Source organism: Chamaea fasciata, unplaced genomic scaffold, assembly GCF_029207755.1.
Source record: "Chamaea fasciata isolate MVZ Bird 193981 ecotype frontalis unplaced genomic scaffold, bChaFas1.0.hap1 SCAF_3, whole genome shotgun sequence".
Lineage (NCBI taxonomy): Eukaryota > Metazoa > Chordata > Aves > Passeriformes > Sylviidae > Chamaea > Chamaea fasciata.
In genome coordinates this window covers 68,566,696-68,587,680 of record NW_027094088.1, presented here as the reverse complement: position 1 = coordinate 68,587,680, position 20,985 = coordinate 68,566,696, and the positions used below count along the sequence as shown (strand labels likewise).

General features: G+C 42.8%; 1 protein-coding gene across 2 annotated transcripts in view; it reads right to left on the bottom strand.

The window, feature by feature from the left end:
• METTL24 (methyltransferase like 24) overlaps window positions 1–20,985 on the bottom strand; it is a 45,433-nt gene that overhangs the window by 6,815 nt on the left and 17,633 nt on the right. For both annotated transcript variants that reach the window (XM_066179421.1, XM_066179420.1), the window contains exons 2-4: window positions 18,616–18,714; window positions 14,716–14,855; window positions 8,919–9,147 (exon numbers count right to left, since the gene is read on the bottom strand). In XM_066179421.1, coding sequence (XP_066035518.1) covers window positions 8,919–9,147; window positions 14,716–14,855; window positions 18,616–18,714 — 468 coding nt within the window. The remainder of the gene's footprint in view (window positions 1–8,918; window positions 9,148–14,715; window positions 14,856–18,615; window positions 18,715–20,985) is intronic.

Here is a 20,985-nt window from a genome sequence, read left to right as displayed (position 1 = left end):
TCTCTCCATCTGGAAGCAATTTCTCTTTGGGGACCCATTATAGAATAAAAGATACATAGACCCCCTCCAGCCCAGTTAACTAGATCAGTTAAGCAGTGCCTCTTACTCCAGTGGACAGGCTGAGAAGAAAAGGCCTCTTAGCTGGCAGAAGGCTCCTTTCCATGACATTTCACCAATGGACAACTTGTTAATCATCTTCTGGTCATATAATAATACAGGTCCCCAAGTCTGAATTGATTTTCACACAGGTTTGATGGGTTTAGCTAGCTCTACACTAAAATGATCTTAAAGCCAGACATCTTGTCTAACTTGCTACCCAGCAATATCAACATTCCTGTACAATGACCCAGAGAATAGGTTCTACAAACCCCTCCGCATGGAGCAGGCACACACTGCACATGGACATGGCTGACACAAGAAAAACTGAGCATCAAAGATCTTTGTTCCCCATTTCTTTAAACCGAGACTAGATTCCAGAGCAGGCAACAGGAACCTCACCACTAGCTGAAGACTCAATGTGATGCTTCCTCAGAGGAAGGAAATAGTGAAAAGTCACTGTGAGGACAACAAGCCCTCAAACAGCAACCTCTTCATCTGCTCCGAGTGGCAGCAGCTCACAGGTGTGTGCCTCTGCTCAGAAACACTGTGCCCCAGCTCCCATTTGCACTCTGGTATCTTTTCCAGTTCACATGGCTCTCCTGTTGTACACTAAAAGATGAAAACATCCCAGATCCCTCACCCAATCCTTTAATCCAATACCTAGAATGCTCAAGTAGGAAAAATCCCACAAGGGATCTGCAGGAACCCTGACGTTAAATTATTTAACAGTCTGATCAGCTGCAAAACCTCTGCTTGCCAATGCCCATGCTGCAAACAGACATTTTAAATAGTGTATGTACTCCTCCAGCAGCCAGACTGGAAGTGCAGCCACTCTGTGCACAGCCCTGGTTGAGCGCATGAGTTGCTTTGCAAAACATTAATTCAGCCAACCTAATCCTGCAGGAGATGTCCTGCTGCCCACTCTCCCCACAAAGGGGGGAACACCCTTTCCTTTCTGTTCTTTTGATCTTCTCTGCCAGTCACTGCTGGATGCCTGTGGGAACGGATATTTACTCAAAAGAATAAATGGTGTATGCTAGACCCTCAAGCCTCTTCATCAGAGGGGAACAAACATTTGCAGCCTGTTTGAGCTGCCCCAGCACTAAGCACGGATGGTGGGACACAACTCCAGGCTTGCATAAAGCTACATTATCCTGGTCTTGCTAAAAGTGAAAGCCAGCAGCAATAGGACAAGCACATTGCAGCAGGATGAGGGGTCTGTCAGCAGAGGAGGTTTGTGATAAAAGGCAAGTGGTGAAGCAACAATTGATTCTAAAGCCCTGAGGAGTGAGACCTGCAAGTGTGTGCAAGCAGTGCAAGGGACAGAGGGCTTGGGCTACTGTAAAATAGTTGCTCAAAGTAAACAAACAGTGTTTTGGCTGTAAGACCCATGGTTTATTAACACAGTGCCCATGGGGGCCATCAAAATGTATGCAACTGAAGAAAGGAATCAGAGTTCCATCTTCAGAAAATGTCCACCACACCTTAAAGAACATCTCTTGCAGGATGAGAATCAGCAGCCCTGGTATATCCAAGCAGCTCCAGTTAAAGCTGATGGAGGACTTTGTTCCCCTCTACACTTGCCAGAGCAATAAAGTCCTTTGAGACTACACCCCTCCATGGGGACCTATTTGTTTCATTCCATTTCTGCTTCACTGTTTGTCCACCCCACTATTTACTTGCAGCCATGACAGGAAGAAAGCTGCACATACATTCCTGAAAACATGAATAATAACCATCCCCAAATGCTTGCTCAGATTTCATCTGGGACAGGCATTCAGGAGGGGCAGGAAGAACTGCTAAGCCTCTGAACTTTGGATTTTGAGAATGGAACCTTAAACTGCTGTCAGATCAAAAGAGAGGCCAGAAAGGATCCAGACACTAAGGTGAAGGTATTTAAACAAGATATGGCCAATTCCAATGGCAAGAACTTGTAAACCATGACAGGAGGAGGGACAAATGTGGGGACAAAAAAAAAAGTACATTTCTTTAGAAAGCTCCTAGAGGCTCTGGATAAGGCATTTATCTGAAGAGCTTGTTAATGTCAACACCAGAAACTGTGAGAAAGAAGGGTAGTGGAGAAAAACCAGGAAGCTCATAGAAAGTGGTTGCTCTCAATTTTCATTAAACCTGTGCCATGTCATGGACCACCACCCTGATCAGATATTCAGTACCTTGGGCAAATTAAAACCGTAAGATTCACATTACTGTGTTTAAGCCAGGGTTAGTGGCTTAAGGACAAGCTGGGAAGTGTGTATACAGGTCTGAGCTCAGCAGGTGTTCTGCATCTGGTATCACCTTGTGAAGCAGGGCAGGCTCCCAGTGCTCCTGCCAGGCTCCAGATTTGGCAGGAGGGAACCAGGACTGATTGGTTTCCTACAGCAGCAGCACAGCAATGCTGACTCCACAGTGCCTGCACCAAGTGCCATGCTCCTCTGAATGCAACTCAGACACTGAAACAGTCAGATAGGAAGGTGGAATTGAACACAGCTTGTACAGCCCTCTAGCAAAGCTGGGGATAAGCAGATTTTTTATTACCTGATTTTTTTTTCTGAAGGGTCTTAACAACCACAACAAAAGCAACTAAAAAAAAGGAAAATAAAACCCTAAAAAGAATTGTCCTTCCCTTCTAATTTTTAGCAGACAATAATATGCTTTGAAAGTGCCTTTATTTCTTTTTTTTGAAAGATGACCTGAATAAGTTCTGCTTCAACAATGCAATACTTCAACATTTTCATTACAATTCAGGCATTGCACTAGGCCTTTTCCTAAGGGAAGAAAAGGCTATGGATTGCACCATATTCAGCCAATGGTATCATTAAAAAGATCTTTTCTCCATGCCTGACAATTGCATACTAAACAGCACCTTCAGATCCCTCTCTAGAAATACCAAGATTCTTAACAATGTCTTGAGAAGTGCTCCTGGTGGAGAGAATTTAAATGAGGTGAAAGGAGATGTAAGAGACCAAGAGAAAACCCTGTAAAGGAAAGTGCGTGAGGCACTTGGTGCACACAGCACTGAGAGCAAGCGGTGGTGAGCAGTAAATCACTATCCAGAGATCTTTGCTTCCAGAAACACGAGCCCATTTGTCAAGCCCATTTTTAGTTGCAGCCAAACTCTACAAACTACTTACAATTAAAATACTTTAGGCAGCAGTAGCCCCAGGTGACTAAGCAAATACAGAACTATCACCACTTTGATTTTATTATCCCTAAAATGAAAAACTACATACATGCAGGAAAGAAACACTGTGTGCCATGAGCTTATAGATTACTCAGGGGCAACTATCACAAGGCTACAGAAGGCAGCATTTCCAACTGCAGCTGGAAGCATCTGCACCAGCTTGACTGCCTCTTTTCAGCAAGGGGAGTAAGATTTGCCAGCTCTCTGAGAGACCCCAAAACAAAAGGTTCCCAAGTGGCACCAGTTAGTGCTCAAACTGCAGCAATATCTGCCCTCGAATGAGACAAACACAGTCTAGCTTGAGTCCATAAGGACCTCAACAGCTTTCTCAAATGTAGAAATTTAAATTAATGGAGGTGGGATTTGTGCTCCTCCATCCTGTGGCAGGTCATTTATTTTAGACTACAAGCTCTAAATGCTATGGTATTGCATCTGCCTGGTGCAAAAGGGTGCAGTACTAAAATGGGACTTCGCTGCGCAGAGTTACTCCTTCTGCAAATAGGTCATGACCAGCCATTTACACTTTGAAAAAAATCAGTGTTCCGGGACAAAACTCTTTCTACTGCACCATTCAGAAACTGGTATAACAAGGAGACAGTCTGATGAGTCACAAAAAAGCAAAGAAGGTGATAAGCAGTAACAGTGCAGACATTTCCAGGGAAGGACAGTCAGGACATTTCCAGGAAGAAGGCAGTCACAGCCTGAGCCTTAGCAGTGACACCATTGGGACTTCTGAATAGTACTGATTGCTGATGCTCCAGCTGCAGGAGGGGCAGCACAACACAAACAAGATGTTACAGGAAATACAGGATCTCTCATGCTGGAGAAATCTTAGAAAGGCCAGTATGATAACCCTACAAAAGCAAAGGCTGTTCTTCACTGCTCTATGTGAATGGTAAATAACAGCTGCAGCAAAAGGGCCACTTAAGCTTAAAGACCATTGATTGCACAAGAAAATTTTGATGTGAAAATAATGAGGCTAAAAATCAGATGAAGGGTGGGTTTTTTCCTTCTAGAACTGAGATTTTGGAAAAGCCCCAAATAAGCATAAAAAGCAAATAAAAAATTAAGCCCTTCCAGGAATTCAGAATTCCATTTACTTTAGGATTTGCGATGCAACAATTCAAAAGACCCATCTCATTTGTTCCTTCTGACACTAAGCCACACGTAGCAGAGCAGATCTGAACTTGTGCTCCCACTCCCACAAGGTGATGGGGGCTGTTCCCTGGCTGCAGCAGCACCAGAGACAAGGACTCATGTCCCTGCAAGACCTCCTGGGCTTCTGAGCCCCTGGCTTCTCATCTTAAGCTCAAGATTCCACATCAGGACCAGTCTGCAGATGCTCATCAGCTGGTACTGGAGGTCCTGCTGTGCACTAAGATGAGCTGAGTGTGCAAACGCTGGTGGCACCCACACATTGAACTAAGGCACAGCAGCCCCTCAGTGAATGCAACTCACACTAAGCAACCCCCAGGCTCCCTGGGCAATACCTAAGTCTAGCCTTGCAAGGGATAAAAAGTTCAATGATTTTGTCTAGGCAGGGTCAAGAATTCAAAAGCCTGTTCAGGCCCCTACAGCCCAAAGGTATGCATAGTAAAGAGTAATTATATGGATTTCATTGCTACAAAACTTGAACATGGACATTTCCCAGACTGAAGAGTTTATTTTTGTTTTGTTAATAAAATCACGATGCACAACTAAGCTGTTGAACATTTTCTCTGGGCTATTTTTAATATCCATTTGTGTACTACCAACAGAGCTGATTTTAAGCAAAAATGGTTAACCTTTTCTTTAATACTTGTCTTTTCACATCAGCCTTCATAAAACTGAAAGTGCGGCATGAAATAAATTCTATAGTATCTACTTGAGGAGAAGAGCAAGTGATAAATTACTTGCCTAGGAGTAGATGATGTTACTAATCAGAATGACTTCAGGGTATAGTGTTTGGAAGTTGTGATGAGTATTAAATAACAGGTGAAGGAAAGGAGGTTTTTTCCCTTTTGAAATCCTAAATCGAAGCCTATTCAATAAAATGAAGCAAAATTACCCAAGTTGTTACAGAAAAAAAATCTTCATGAAGAGAGAGTGTAAATTAAAGCCTTCAAATCGAAATCAGAATGTAAAGATTGATTTGCATTTATTTTCATTACAAACAATGACACAGTTCAGGCTCTTACACAATTTGTTTGAGATAACTTGAATGGCAGGAGTTGAATGCAGCTCTGCTGTCCCTTGAAAAACATAGCTATGAACATTTTCTGATTAAATTAAGGTTTTACTCTGCATTGTCAGATTCTCTTTTCCAGATTAATTTGTTTTACAAGAAACAATTTCATCCTCTGGTGAGCCATACTGCCAAGGAATGTAAATTCATAGCACTTACTGAGGGCATGACAAGAGACTTGTCCTGCAGAGCTCCAGAGGGAGGAGAACTACTACTGAAATAAGAATTTGCATGTGTGACCACACATGCCCATTTGGGACAGAATGAACTCTTGCTTTCTCTGCTGTTCAGGGCCTTTCTGTCAAAGGTTTTTAATTGTGCTTCACAGCACAATCTTTGGAATACAGAATACACTTAGTAGCTTGGTTTGAATTTCTGGTTAAGGGTTAGCAGTGCGTAGAAGTAAGACAAGAGCCAACAGGCATGAATGGAAATCACAGATGTTCAGACTGCATGTAAGGAGAAACATTTTCATAAAGAGAACAGTCTAGCAGGACAACAACTGACCCAGAGAGGTTGGGCAGTCTCTGTTCTGGAGAAAACTCAGTGTTTTTCAAGACCAGAGTGGAAAAAGCCTTGAACAAGTGGCTTGACTTCACAGCTGGCCTTGCTTTGAGCAGAGGACTGAACCACAAGCCATTCAAGATCCCTTCTGACTTGAATCATCCAACAACTCTCTATGAAGGAAGCTCTCCGTGCACCTATCACTAATCCATGGGAAACACCAGCACTGTAGCATCCTCACCCTCACAGGTAGTTAGAGAATAGGGAAGTGAAAGCTTTCATAAAGTTGGACTCCACTGCCATAAGAATCATGGGCCCTCAGTGGCTTTCTCCATTTTTTACCCACTGTTCATTGAGAGTGCACTACAGAGTGTGCATGTTCAGCAAAAAAGTTGAGGGCAGGGGGGAGGAGAAGGGAAGATGAGCAAGATCAATTTTTTCATCTTTATTCTTTCCTGTGGCTGATAAAATATTGCTCTTCTCAGAAGATACACCAATAAATTTTCCGTTTAGATCTGTATATCAGGAAATAAGGCTCCCATGATATCCTTTGGAGATTATTCCAGGACTTAAGAGATTTCACACTCTAAGAGTTCCCAAAAATACTCTGACTACATGTTTCCTTTGTCAGCCACATCCTAATATAGCACTGGATAAGTCCTCTGCCTCCAGGCTGTTTACACACCTCAGAGAACTGAGGACTGTTTTGCCACATAACCAGTTAGAGAGATCAAGTTATTCTAATCTTTTCTCACATCCACTCTGATTCCAAAAGTGTTTGTATTTCTTGCCAGAATATCAGGATGGGTTTCCCTGGTGTGGATGAGGTCCCAGTATTGCCTGCAGACTAGCAGGTGTGCTCTCCTCTGAGTCAGGGTGCAAATGAGCCCATCCGAGTTCTTTGATTCTCTTCCACACAAATCCCCCAAACTGCAAGTTTTCTTTTCAAGACTACAATAGTAAGAACTCCTGGAGATCTTGTCTGTGCAGTCTTCATCAGCCAGATTTTCTAACATCAGTGGAAATGGTTTCAGTCACTTGTAGGGTCTTGGATCAAGTCCCAAATCTTAAAGAATAAAAGCATGGATAAAATGAGGCATTAACTTCAAATGCAGCTGCCTGGAATTCCTGCCTTGAAGTGGGAATGGAACAACATTGAGGGCAGGCAGAAGGGTTTTTTAAATTAAAAATGGGCCTAAGAGCATGATTTAATTTTCTAATTGAAAAAAAGGGCTTCGGAAAATATTCTGTGAAACTGTTTTGAATTAACTTATTTATTCAGTCAAGGGAACGTTCCACTCACATTCACCAAAAGAATGGTGTCTCTATGCAATACACAACTTCTCAGGCTGTCTTCCTTCTAAGTTGAAGAAAACCTAAACAAAACAATGTGAGGACAGTCAGCCCATTCAGGTATTTCACAAGTATAAAACACCAGAAAGTCTGTAGGCGTTGTAAGGTCAGAGGCGTGTAACACCTTTACCCCCATCGGGAGAAAGTCAGCTCCCGACTTCACTAAGCCATGGTTTTGCACAGAGGAGCTCCTCAAATGCTACCAGAGCAAGAGGTGTTATACACTGTTCACAATGCACCAAAACACTGAACTAAATCCCATGTCACACATACACAGCTAGAAGAAAGCCTGGTTGCTTGTGTTATGTGTGCATTATGTTCCTTGGCTGCCATCCAGCCCACTGTTTTCAAAGAGTTACATTACACACTCAGAATTCAACCCTACATCCTTCCCATTTACAGGAGGTGTTGCAACCACTCTGTTCTACCATGATAACCTGACACTGACCTCAGCAGGTCTGGTGTATCACAAGACTTGTACACTTTTTCTGGACTGGGTCATTAATTTTTTACTGTATGACTAATTCTACTAAAATCAAAACAATGCAAGGCACACATCAAAGAAAAGCCATCTCTCTGTCTCCCCAGATGTTTCACTAAGGCACAGCATAGTACATTACAGTATGACTAGGAAGAAGAAGGAAAAGGCTCCTTTTCTCTACTCTTACTTCCAAAATGTTCCAATCAGCAGAGCTGAAGCAAAAGAAAACATTTTCAAAAAATAAAAAGTGAACCAAAATGGACATCTTGCATTTTTAAATAACAAACCAAACAAACATTGCACTTCTTGCTTTGTAAATCTTACAGAAGAGCTCCTCCTTAGCCCAGGCTGCCTATTTCTTAAAAAACAAAGACAAGCAGAACTAGCCGCAGGCAATGAAGTATATTAGCATTTGAATTCATGTTTGTATATCCTCTGAAGGAAAAAAAAAAGCAACCTAAGAACTTCCTGAAATGGATTATGGCAACATTTATTTGAGATTTGAAGATTCCTGATGTCTTTATAGTTCCTTAAAAACAAACTGGGAAATGCTAAAAAAACACCCCACAGATTGCTGCCAATTTCAAAACAGGATGTTTTTGTTTTTGAGGACTGTAATTAGGAACAGTGACCTTGAAAATATAAACAAACCATCCATTACCTCTTCTCTTCTAATTACTGTTGCAAATATTGTTTTCTCTTTATAAACTTGTCTGTGTGAGTAGTTTAGTTTTCATACTCAGGCAAAGACCAGAACTTCCACAGGACTAAATGTGCGAGCACCCAATGTCACCAGATAGTTCAAGGGAAAAGGAAGTGAGGAGGAGAAAGAAGGTATTTGGTAGACAGCTAGGCATTTAAAATCATTGTGGATGCTATCAGCATACAGAGAAAGCAAGACAGAAAAGGCACCTCCACAAGAAATGTATTAGAAGTACGGCTGAAGAAAAACCTTGGAAAAAGAAAAAACTTGGAAAGTGCATGGTCTCCCTCAGGTAGCAGGAAGGGAGATCTGAAGCTTTCCCGGCACCTAACCCTGCAGTCAGAAACCTGACACCCAAGTCCTTCCTTACCTTCTGATGTCCAAATTCATTCAGTACTGTGCCCAGCTTCTTTGTGTTGCTGTGAAGTTTATGGGCTGCAATGGCTGGGTTGGGATCCCTCCAGTCGATGGAGAGGCGATGGTACCAGAGGTGCCGACCCTCCTGGATGTGGGCTGACTTGATGCTGGGGTCAAAGCGATGCACCTCACATCCACTGTTGGCCATGCTGAGCTCAAATTGGTTGTCATCATTGCCTAGCCTATGTAAGAAAAGAAGAAGAAGAAAAAAAGTGTAACTATGGATGCAGAAAAAGAACTATTAGTGAGGAGGATGTTCTGAGGGTGAACTAAATTAACTTGAAGAAAATTCAAGCTCAATGCAATATTAGAACTAATGGCTCCTTTCTAGGCAAGAACTAAACCACTTTAAGCCAGGCTGATAACATTGCCAAAGAGCTTTTCCTTAATTCAGAAGTAGAGCAAATTTGTACAAAGGAAAATTAAACACTGGAATCTTTGTGCTGTCATTATTCATATTCATATTTTATGTTTATATATATATTTCTCTATTTTCAATTTGCTTTTTCCTTGACAAGTTTATAATACTTTCCTTAGTCCCTGCTGCCCAAACCTCCAATAACCAAGCCATAAGCAGAAGAGAAAATACATTTAAGATGTATGCAATACTACTTTGTAGAAATCTGACATATTTCACACCACATCTGTCACCTGTTACAAACACGACCCACAGTGACCACCAGTATGGATAAGGCACGAGAACAAATGCCTCTCTCTGTGGACCGGAAGACACAGATTTAAAAAGCATATTTAAAAATAAGCACAGTAGCAGAGTTGTTACATAAACTGGAGAGAAAGATTGCAGCTAATTTGGTGAAGACCCCAAAAAAGAAAAATTAATAGCCCCATTGAATAGCAGTATTGTCTCAGTCCCCGCCTCTGCAAGAAGATGTGTTTTAAAAGGCTGTGCCATATTCCCACCTCCTACAGCCCAGTGGTTCATACAGGGTGCACTAAAACTAAAATAATCTGGTATTTTCCATTGCAAATGCACATCTGAACCACAGGCCTCCCCTACTCTGTAAAACAGGATGTTCTCTTCATCCTTATTCCTCCAAGCTTATTCCAAATGTGATTCTAATAATGCATTAAACAATAAACTGAAACAAAATTAAACTGTTTGATATCCACATACGTAGGGCTGAGAAGAGAACTGAGATTTTTTTAAATCAGTTGTACTATAAATTGTACAATTGAGATTATTCACTCTGTACTAACAGCACAGCATTTATCTGTTGTGCACAGACCACAGCAGGGCAGTACCCTCAGATGTACTAACAGAGCACCCACTACACCACAACACAGTTATCCTAAGCAGTGGTGTAGGTCTGAAATAATTTTGGCTATTTGCATCAATATGTGAAACCTGACACATTTTAAATCACGTCACGCACTATGGTACAACAGCAGGTCAGCACTAAATGTTCTACACAGATGACATACAGGTAAGATAAAATTAATTCAACTCATGAAACAAGGAAGAGCATTTGTTTTGGAAGTTACCAATACAGTATGACACTTTCTGTAATACTGGCTAAGCACACTGTAACAATACCCTAGGAAATTTTCTTCTCCTCAACTATCTTCCCTTTCCCTGGGAAAACAGGAGGAGACGGGGTGTGCAAAAATAGCCTAGCATGCTTTTAAGAACAACCCTAATTCACAGGATTCCAACCCATACAGCTGTGTGGGAGGAAAAGAGAGGAGTTTTCTTTTAATACATTCAACACACATTAGGAAAAAGGTTCAGACGTTAACCAAGTGAATCGACATGTTTGTTTGCATGTGGCTTTCTACAGAATGGACAGTGATGGACAAAGGCCAGTGTAATCCCTTAGGAATGAGATGCTGGCTAAAAATTAACAGCATGGGAATTGTTGAAGACAGTTACAGAATTAGTGATGAGCCCACCAGCGACCCACGGCCACATGTGTCTGTGACACACTTCTAACCACACCAGCTGGTACAATCCAGAAGGCCAGATGCTTTTGGTGCAGACAAACCTCAGGCTGCCTCCAAACAGATTGCTGCTCATGTGGACTGCAAAGGGAGCTTCACAGTGGTGGAAAACAGGAAAAAAAACCACCACAGATGGGGGTAAAGACGGGCATGATGTATCTTCTGGCACTCTAGTTAACAGATCAAATTTATGCCTGAAAAGAGATCCAGCCAACAATAAATATATAAGAGGGAAAATTAGGTCTTTTCCAAAGGAACTGGTTTGAAAAACGCCTGGCCCACATGTGATCGTGCAAAGGGATAATGCAGCATGAAAGAGATAAAAAAAAAATTAGGTCTCCTGAGAAAGATTTAGTTATTTAAAGAAAGATGTGTTGCTTAAAAAGGAATCATGATTTTAAAAGGAAGGTGTGGAGGTCACAGAAGACTTAGCGAGGCCTTTCCTCACCATCAGGAGAGAACGGCTGCTGCCTCCACCAACAGCAAAGTAAAACGTGCCGAAGAAAGCGACCTATTTTTCCCGTAAGGGAGCCGGGAGCCCGGTGCCCTGGGGTGGGGGCAGAGGTGGGGGCAGAGGTGGGCACTGCCAGCAGCGGGCACAGCCCCGCAGGGCCGCCCCTGCCCGGCTGCGTGCGAGCGCAGGGAGGGAAGGGCTCGCCGGCACCGCTCCCCGCCGCCAGCGGGGCAGCCACGCTGACCCGGCACACAGCGCAGCGCAGCGGGCAGCCGTGTCCCTCGGCTGTTCCCTGCTCCCAGGGTTCGCCGGGGGTCACGGCGCACAGAGCCTGGCACTCAGAATAGACACTGGGCTGCAGCTTGCGCTGGATGAAGGGTCACACCGGCCCCTGCACCGCCCGGGAGCGCAGTGGGAGCCGAGTGGCACAAAAGCTGCTTTGTCTGCTCCAGCACAGCTCTAGCGGACACCTGTAGTTGATCCAGCCTGAAAACTGCAGGTACTCCGGCTCCCACCGCGACCACAGGACAGAGCTATAAACACATGCAAGTTAAGATCCAGCTTTCCCTTTCTCTGTTCCCCCTCCTCCCCTTCTCTTTCAAAGGCAGATAACTGAGCTCAGCAGCTCAGGAAAAAACGAAGGACCCCCTGCCTGAAACCTAAAGCTCCTACATACACTTTAGGATGCACCTGAAATGGCATTTATACTGTATTGCATCAAGACTCTTTAAACCTCTGCTGGTAAGTTTCTGAAATCCTATTCATTTATGTTATCCCAGCTTGAGTGCCTGCCTGTGGTGCTTGTAACTGACTTAGTTTAATCTAAGCAGATTTAGCACTAATAACCAGAGCTCACTAATGCATATTGCAATTATGCATCACACTGGGAAATCCTGTCCCCCAAGCAAAAACATTGCTGGCTCCCAGTAGTGGAAGCAACTAATACTAATCTAAAAAGATCCCCAGAGGTTCCAGACCCTGCTCTCTCCCATTCACAAGTAACCTCTTCTACAGCATTCAAGGAGGCAAAGCCTAAGTAGCATGTTTTATTCCAGTTTTAATGATACATGGATTTAACTCAGGATTCCCAGTAACACTTCCACTGAACTTTCACATTTGTCTTCCATCCATGCTCTCTGCAGAGAATACTCTTCATTGGAAGCAGCTGCTCCCCATTTGCTCTTTATGAAACGTATGAGATAACAAAAATGTTTAAAGGGTATTTGTGCCTTAGGACCAAATTACTTTTCTGTCTGTCATAAATGAAAGGAAGTGAGTCTGAGGGGAAGAATTATGCAGTAACAAGCTCCAAAGGTTGCAGAAGTAAACCGGTGGATTTAAGATGCTTCTCCATAACCCCAAGTATTTCCCTTTTATTTTTTAGATGTTTCATGTGATGCATCCTGGTTGGTTAGTTACTGCATGTGTGTATCTGATGATTGATGGGAGAGCTGACACCAATTTCGATCTCTGCTAAGCCCTAGTGTTCCATCACTGCAGAAAATCTGGCACTCATGCTCCCTGGACCATACACAGAAGAGCACCACATACAAAGCACTGGTATACACACACTAGCTCAGTTTTGTTGAAAACCATTAGCAAAATATCTCAGTGCAGGTCAGCTTCGTGCCTAATCTGCACTTCCTAGCCCAGATTAAATCAACAGCGTTGTGCCTGCTGGACAATTCAACAAAAATACCATTCTCAACCCACACTTGATCCTTAACAACCGGGAAAAAGGCCACCAACACAGGAGCTCAGGCCTAATATTAATGATCATGCAGCTTGAAGGGCAAGGTCTGGATTAATTCCACTGAATTTTGAGTACTTTGCCAAGACATCTAAAGTCAGCAGCCACCTTATCCCAGACTTCCACTATAATAAAAGGAAAGCTATACCTACCTCCAGAATGCTGTTTAGCTTAGCTGATTTTCCACCTGAATGTGCTTGCCTCTCCCTGCTGACTACTAGAAGGGCCCTCAGGCAATAACTCAGTACTACAGTCAGACAGTAAAGTCTGGAACTGAGCATGGGGTAACACAGCATCTCTCCTAACTTTTATAGGAACATGAAAAGCTGAGAAGGAAAAAAAAAAAAACCACCATGTAGACCTCTATCTTGTATTAATGCCAGGTTAGTATAATTTGAAATATATTGCAAAGAACACTTAGAAAATAAGAAGCAACAGTAGTCAAGAGAAATTTTTCTGTGCATACGTGATTTGTCTCTAAGGGAATGTGTTCTTGTTCTGCCACAGAGCAGTGCTGCTGAACAAAACCTGAGAGCATCTCCCTTTCAGAGGATCTGAGTCTTTACAGCTCAAAAAAAACCCCCTCAATCGAAATATAAACCCACTCAAATTAACCAAAACCACTCCTTTTGACTAGAGGGCACCCTGCCTCCCTGCCACACTCACTGCAGGTGTTACCTGCCATGTACTAATGGCTGAGAAATACCACTCCGCACGGTTCCTTGCTATCCAGCCTTTGTAAACCCACAGCAGCAAAATCACAGGAATAAACTGCACTGGTTCAAGGGTGATGAAGCCTTTCAATACACCTCTAACCTAAAGCTGCCTCCCAGGACAGCAAGTACAGTTTTATTAGGCAGCTCTACACGGTGATGTGTGTGAAACGAGTTCCAGATCCCAGAGACTGTTCTCCTAATGAACCTGTGTGCTGACGGCCTGATGCACTCTGAGGACTGACCTCCCTCATCCTCATAGGAAACAGAATGTTTTATTAGCAGGGAAACAGGCTGCATGTGTGGTTTTGCTACCTGTGAAAGCACTTGTTCTGTGAAAACTTCACTCTCAAGTGCTGTAAACATCATAAACACTACAAATCTTTCAAAGTAAAGCCACAGCTGCCTTTATCACTATCACTTTGGCACATGTCACCTCTGAGTGTTGAGCAAGCACATTCTCATATGGAAATATACTGTTTCATCCCAGAGGTAGTTAATGAAGGTTTGTAAGTAATGCTACTGAAATCCTTGGCATTTATGCAAGTCAAATCTTCTCAATGAAGATGCTGTAGGCTTCTCAGCTTACCTCTTTGATTTCCATCTTCCTCTACATGAACTACCACTCACAACTCACCATCAATCAATTTGTTTTCATACCAAGATTAGAAAGGCAAAGGAAAATAAAGAGCCTCATGGAGAAAGGTTTTTTCTCTAAAAATTAAGTTTACAGAAGCACATCAACAGATGATAAACACCTGAACAAAGTTTATATTTTAGAAGATAACCTTGCTGCAGCCTGTGTTGTATTTATAGGGCTTTTTGAAGCTACTTGCCGTGAAACGATTTCCTTTCTTTTAAAGAGAGCACTTACCCAAGTGAATAGAGACGGCATTGCTTGCTTCTGATTCGATGGATGAGGCTAAACCTCTCATCAAGACAGATTGACCAGGGCTTTCTTGTGGTTTCAGAGTACTCTTTCAAGCTGTTCAGGTTCATGTGTTCACATGAAATCTGTTGAAATCAAAGGATATTTCATTTTAAGACAGGACTTTTAATTTGTTTTTAATTTGCCTTCTGGGGGAGAATTGGAAAAAAGAAAAATGCTCAATGGTTTACTTTAAGTCTTATTGTCAATCTGAGACACGACTACAAAGATTTGATGATTTTTTCCCTTGTTTGTCTGTTCCGCTTGGTGAAATTTAAGGCTTACATAATTCCCCAGAGAGGAATGCAGTTTGAAAAGCAAATAATTAAGCATTAGTACTATACCCAAATTCATTTTTTTTCCATGAGGAAAAGATGTTTCAGGATTCACATGTTTCTTTTTTTTTTTTTTTTTTTTTCCAAACCTTGGAGTGGAATCTGCATCGTGAATAATGTTAAAATAAAGACTGTAATTACAAAATTGCAGTGTCTCTGCAATGTGTACCTTACCCAGAGTGTCCTGGATGTCAGCTCCAGAAGGGATTTAATCATTACCCCAACACATGCCCTCTCCAGCAACAAAGGGCTTTAAACAAATGCGTAACTAAACAGAGGAATCATAGCATGTGTGTCTATGCTGAGCTGGCTTGGACATCTAGAGTCTAAAGCCAGGATAAAAACCCTGCAAAAGAAGAGATAGAGATCCTGCAGGGAGGAACACTCTAAGTCAAATCCCTTGGACAGACCAAGAAAGCAAAGTCTGAAAATGCACTGGTTTCATCAGAAACCTGGACGTGTCAAAAATCACTGGGGGGTGAAGTCAGCTTTGCCAGCAGCTGGGCAGCAGCCTGGAACAGCCAAACCCACAGTGACGGAGCCAGCAAAGCCACAGCCCTGTGAGCGACACCTGAAGAGGGGCCCCCGCCTGCAGCACCAGCTCTGCTTGTCCATCCAACAGCTCAGGCCAGCCTTTCACCCCCAGGCTACCACATTCCACTCCACCTTCCTCCTCCAAATCCACTCTGGAAAAGGCAGGCGCAGTGCTGGAGAGTGCTGCACCCTTTCCAGAACACAGGAGCCAGAGCACAGCAGCGGATGGAGAGCTGGTACAATTTGTACAGCTCTTGCTGAAGCAGTGATGAGGAGGCAACGGGAAGCAGAAGGAAGCGCCAAAGCTGTGGCTACTTTTGCCCAGGAAAACCTGCACTGCTCTGCACCAGCATCAGCATCCACACCTTGTTCTTGAAGGGTTTCTCAGACCACACAGCCCAGTCATCAAAGTCAGGGGTTGCAGGGCACAGGTTGCTACCTTATGCAGATAAGAAAGCAAAGACTGAGAAGAGCTGCAGGAACCCAGCTGAGCCATCATGATGAAAAGTTGTTCTTTGGGCCCAGTACCAGCCCCAGCTGCAGGAATGGGAGCTGGCACTGTCAGAATGGCAGCAACTAAAATGGTGGAAAGGACAAAACCAGGTTAAATCAGTCTAGAACAGACTGTTCTCATCTTGCTCCTTTCCTTCCTCTACAGCAGACTTCAGAGGCTCAGTTCTTAATCTTAGCCAAAGTAAAAAGGGCTGCTCTGGTCCCACCTGGAACCACAGAAATTATTTTACACAGAGGTGAGAGTAAAACCTGGAACCCAGCCTTTAATGTGGCAGGCACTCTCCACCATGTACCTTATAGTAAGTACATAAAACTCTCATTCTCTAAGAAGTGTATGCTCTGAAAGATCATTACCTGGAGCTTTACATTCAAAGAGCTGCACACTGCATCACCGCCTCCCTGCTCCTGCTTGACTCACAATTCCCATGGAAAATTCATAAAAGCAAATACAGCATCTCTTCATGCTGTTCCCAGGATTCACTAAGTTTTAAGCAATGATTTACACTGCACCCCACTACCCATTTCCCTTCAGTCACATAACAATCAAGGAATAAATGGCACTGCAATAATAAGCACTAATTTAAGAGACAGAAAAATGTACTCTCTACAGAAAACTAAGATTCTGCAAAGCTGCCACTTAATTGACTCACAGCATTATGAGCAATTACTACAGAGTTTGAAGCAATTTTAACAGCTCTTGCTACTGAATAGCTCTTGCTATCAAACAACAACAACAACAGCCACCTAAGAAAAAAAATCAAACCCTGAACCTGCCTTTAGCACCATCATCAGTCTGTTGCATAATTCACAGATGCACTGAGCTCACATCTTGTTGTGGGCTTCTGCTCACTCCTATCATACAAACAATAGCACAAGAGAGATGCTTCTCCTGATCATGGAATACCAGCTCTGAAAATGCTTTTTCTGGCCACACCTTGACCCTGCTGACATGGCACCTTCCTGCCCCAGCAGTTTGAGTGATTCTACGCTAATGGCATGGGGCTGAACTTAGGCCCAGTAATTAGTAGACACTTGCTCAGCCAACAAGGAAAATGGCATCCCAGGCTTATCTACATAAGCAGGATGCCATTTTCAGAAGTGTTCATACTAGTCATGGTGTTATCCCATCAGTTACTCATCTTGTAACATCTGCCAGATCAGGAACAGGGATTCCTCTCATTTTTTGTTTTCACTTATGTTTATTCCCCCAGCCAGGGTCAGTTACTCTGGGAATGAAACTTCTTGCTGAGTGTGTCAAAAGCAATAAACTCTCTGTTAATTGATGACCTTGTAGGCTTTGACCCAACTAGTGGAGTTTAGCAGCATCTGCCACTGTTTATTAAGTCATTGAGATGAAGGATGCTTTCAAACTTAATACGTCTGCCACAGTCTAAACTTCTGTACAACAAAACCAGCAGTTCTACAGACATCTCTTGCTGTCTCCACATGCATCATCTCGCCTCCTGCCCTCTCAGTGCTGGCATGAGTGGCAGCAGAGATGTCATTTTATTGAGAATCTAGCCAGGGGTACCCACAAGCTGGAGAATACATGAACACCCTGCTATCCTCTTTTTTAGAGGTGTTTGAAATTAATCTCAGCCTTGAAAGCACTGCATCAACAAAGAATTTCATGTGTGAATGACATTTCAGTGGTGTTGGCACCTGGGGCTTTTTGCTGTTCTTCCATGTAAGTAATGATGTTGTCAGCTCTGCATTCAAGGGTCAATTGCTGATAGACCTGGGTATCAAAAGCAGCTGCCCTGTTGGAATTGTGAGCATCCAGCACCTTTTCAATTTTTTTATTACAGGAAATGCACATGCAGATGCTGTTGTGCATAAGTGATGCCTCTGTTAAGACATGATGGCCCAATTTCCATGTGTACTGAATGCTGGAAGTATCCATCAATACAACCTGGATTTGGAAATGTCATCTTTTAAAAAGCTCATAAACCTACTAATTTCCATGGCCATCATTTTTGTCCTGAAAATATCAAGATTCTATTGGTATCATTGAAACAATTTGTCCAAGTTAGGGTCTGATCCCTTGTTCTCATTTTACTGGGAACCTCAAATGCCTCTTTTTGAAGTAAACTGAGCCTGGTTATCATATTATTATTGAGAGGTGGAGTGGTTACATAGAGTCCCTTGATACACAGTGCTCTGTATTTTTCCATCTGAGAGGGAGAGAGGGGAGAGGGAAACACCACATCTAGAATTTCAGTCATATCATACTCCTGTCAGGACACAAACCCATTTGGAAATAAATAACATGGAAATAATGCATTCTTTCTAACCTGTATTTTGACCTTTATATTCATGTTGACCATCAGTGCTAGGTCAAGCAACTTTAGAAATAAATCAGTTTCAAAAAAAAGTTTGGTGTGAATTTAATTCCTTAGATACGAGGGAAAAATCTGTGCCAGGCAAAGTGTTTTCTAAATGGAGACTGAAATAAAAAACCTACCTGAGAAGTGCTAATGTACTTTAGGAACCTTGAGGCCTCATAGTTGAGGGAAGGGGTTGGACTTGCCCATGGTTGTAGTTCTATGTGCCATCTTACAGCCTGTAAAACAAAGCAAAACAAAAAACACCTTAAAGGCAGCGCGAGCATAAATTACAAGGGCTAATAAACCAAGGACATTTAATTTCAAACCAAAAGAGTTTCCTGGGGGCTTGTCCACACATGAAAAACATTTCAGAATAAAGCAAGGTTTCAGCTACAATGAAAAAGCATCTAACTGTGATTTATAATGATGAGCTTTGAAAGTAGATATAGGTAATTCAGAAAGAAAGGGCTCCTCATCCAGGATACATGTGTTAACCCAGTTATTCTGGGTCACCAAAGTAGGCTGTGAGAAATGCATGAAGAAAACTAAGATCCAAATAACTAAATCCTACAGCAAAACATCTGAAAAAAGTGATACCATTTTAATTTCATATCCATCAGTATCTCTGCTTGAATGTCCACTGAAACAAGAACTTGGATTGCAAACACTAATCACCAAAGGAAACCCCTCCAAGCAGCCTGTTTTCTTTTTTAAGATCTAGATTTTATTGAAAAACAAGCTTCTTGTGGGCTTTGAGAAAAGTCCTCTTCCTCTCCCACACTTGCCTGACAGATAGATACACCAGAATTCTTTGTTTCCCTGAAAAAATATAAGTGTGGCTGCCTGCAGCCCTACCACTTCTCATTTTCATAGCCCCAAGGAAGTAGCTTTGGTGGGTGCTTTCTGAGCTCCCTCAGCTCTGAACCTCGGGGATCCTGTCAGCTTTTCCAGAAACACTTCCCACATAGACAGAGTGGGACAGGAAAGGTCTTTTAGACACGTGCTTGCAGAGCAACAGGGCCCTGTGCTCCCATCTGCGCCACCTTCTCCAAATTCTGCCCGCCGTCACGCCAGGAAGTTTCGACTTGTCATCTCTTGCCCTCAAGTAGATAAAAATACAAGCACGGTGTTAAGTTGTACTAAATCAAGATTGATTCCTCGTGGCTTTTCATCTTCAGGCGCCATAACTCACTTCTACAGTTGGGCAGGTAGTATCAAGCTTCCCTTTAATCATCCTCAATTAGCTGAGCTTCCATAATTGACAGCATGGAGTTTCTCCCTCAAAGGCTCATGCTGGCATTCAAGAAAACACAATCAGAAACCCTACTGGGGATTCCCACAAGACTGTATTTCCGACAAAGCCCTGGAAAACGTGTAGGAGATAGCAATTAGCTGGAGAGGATGGAGGCAGACAAGCGAGGTGAGGCACTGTGCCCCCAGACAGGACTGGTCTGTGGCACCAGGAGAAGAGCCAGCACAGTGACAGCAGGGATTCACTGATGCCAGAGAGGAATGCAGGAAAGACAAGGTAAAATTAGAAAAGAAAGATTATTAAAGACGACCACCAGACCAGATGGTGTTTGCCTTGAGCTGGTATCATGAATTGATATTTTTGCAGCCTAAGTAAACATAGTCTACAGTGAATGTGAGCTAGGAGGTCTGTATGAGGTTTATTGCTCCTTTAGGGGGTATTTTTCAGATTTGTTGTGGGCTTTGGGTTGGGTTTTTTTGTTTGTTTGTTTTTTTACTGTAAAGAGATGCTGAGAAAGACATTGAGATTTTTTTTTCCCCCCAGCAGCAGACAAAAGTAGCATTTCTCACCCTGAAACTTCCTGCCTGCAGCAAACTTGGACTCCTATACTCTGCACAGCATGAGCCTGGAAGCAAGCTAGCAAGCCAGCTCTGCAGCAGCCTGTCCCCCTGACCTCTGCTTGCAGCAGGCAATCTGCAAACAGTGAACAGCAGGAGGATAGGTGCACACCAGGGAGGGAAATGCGTGTAATCTTTCAGAATGAGTCACAGTTCACACGGCTGAATAACGTTTGCAATGACAGGAATGCTGCTGTTTCACCAGGCTTGAAAGCTGAAATGAAAATGAAGACTGACAATCGTTTTCAAGGGGGAAAAAAAAAATAATAATAAAAAAAAAAAAACAACAAAAAACCAACCAAACAAAAAAACCTCAAACCAAACCAAAAAAACTCCCACCAGCCACCCAGATACCTACACATCTGTGCTCAGTTATTCTGAAATCTATTTGTGTGAGAAGTAGCTCATTAAGTAGAGGAATTGCAGGGTGACCATTGTGGACTATTCAGCAAGAATTCCTTCTGCACAGAGTTGACAGGGAAGAAAAAAAATCTCTATAATGAACCACTTGAATGAGGTTCCTTTTCAGCAGAGTGCAATGTCCAAGAGCCACTGCAGCTTACACTCGGGTTCTTAAATCTTAAAGACGATGAACTGCCTTCCCACTGACTCCAAACTATTGATAAACACGTGAAAAT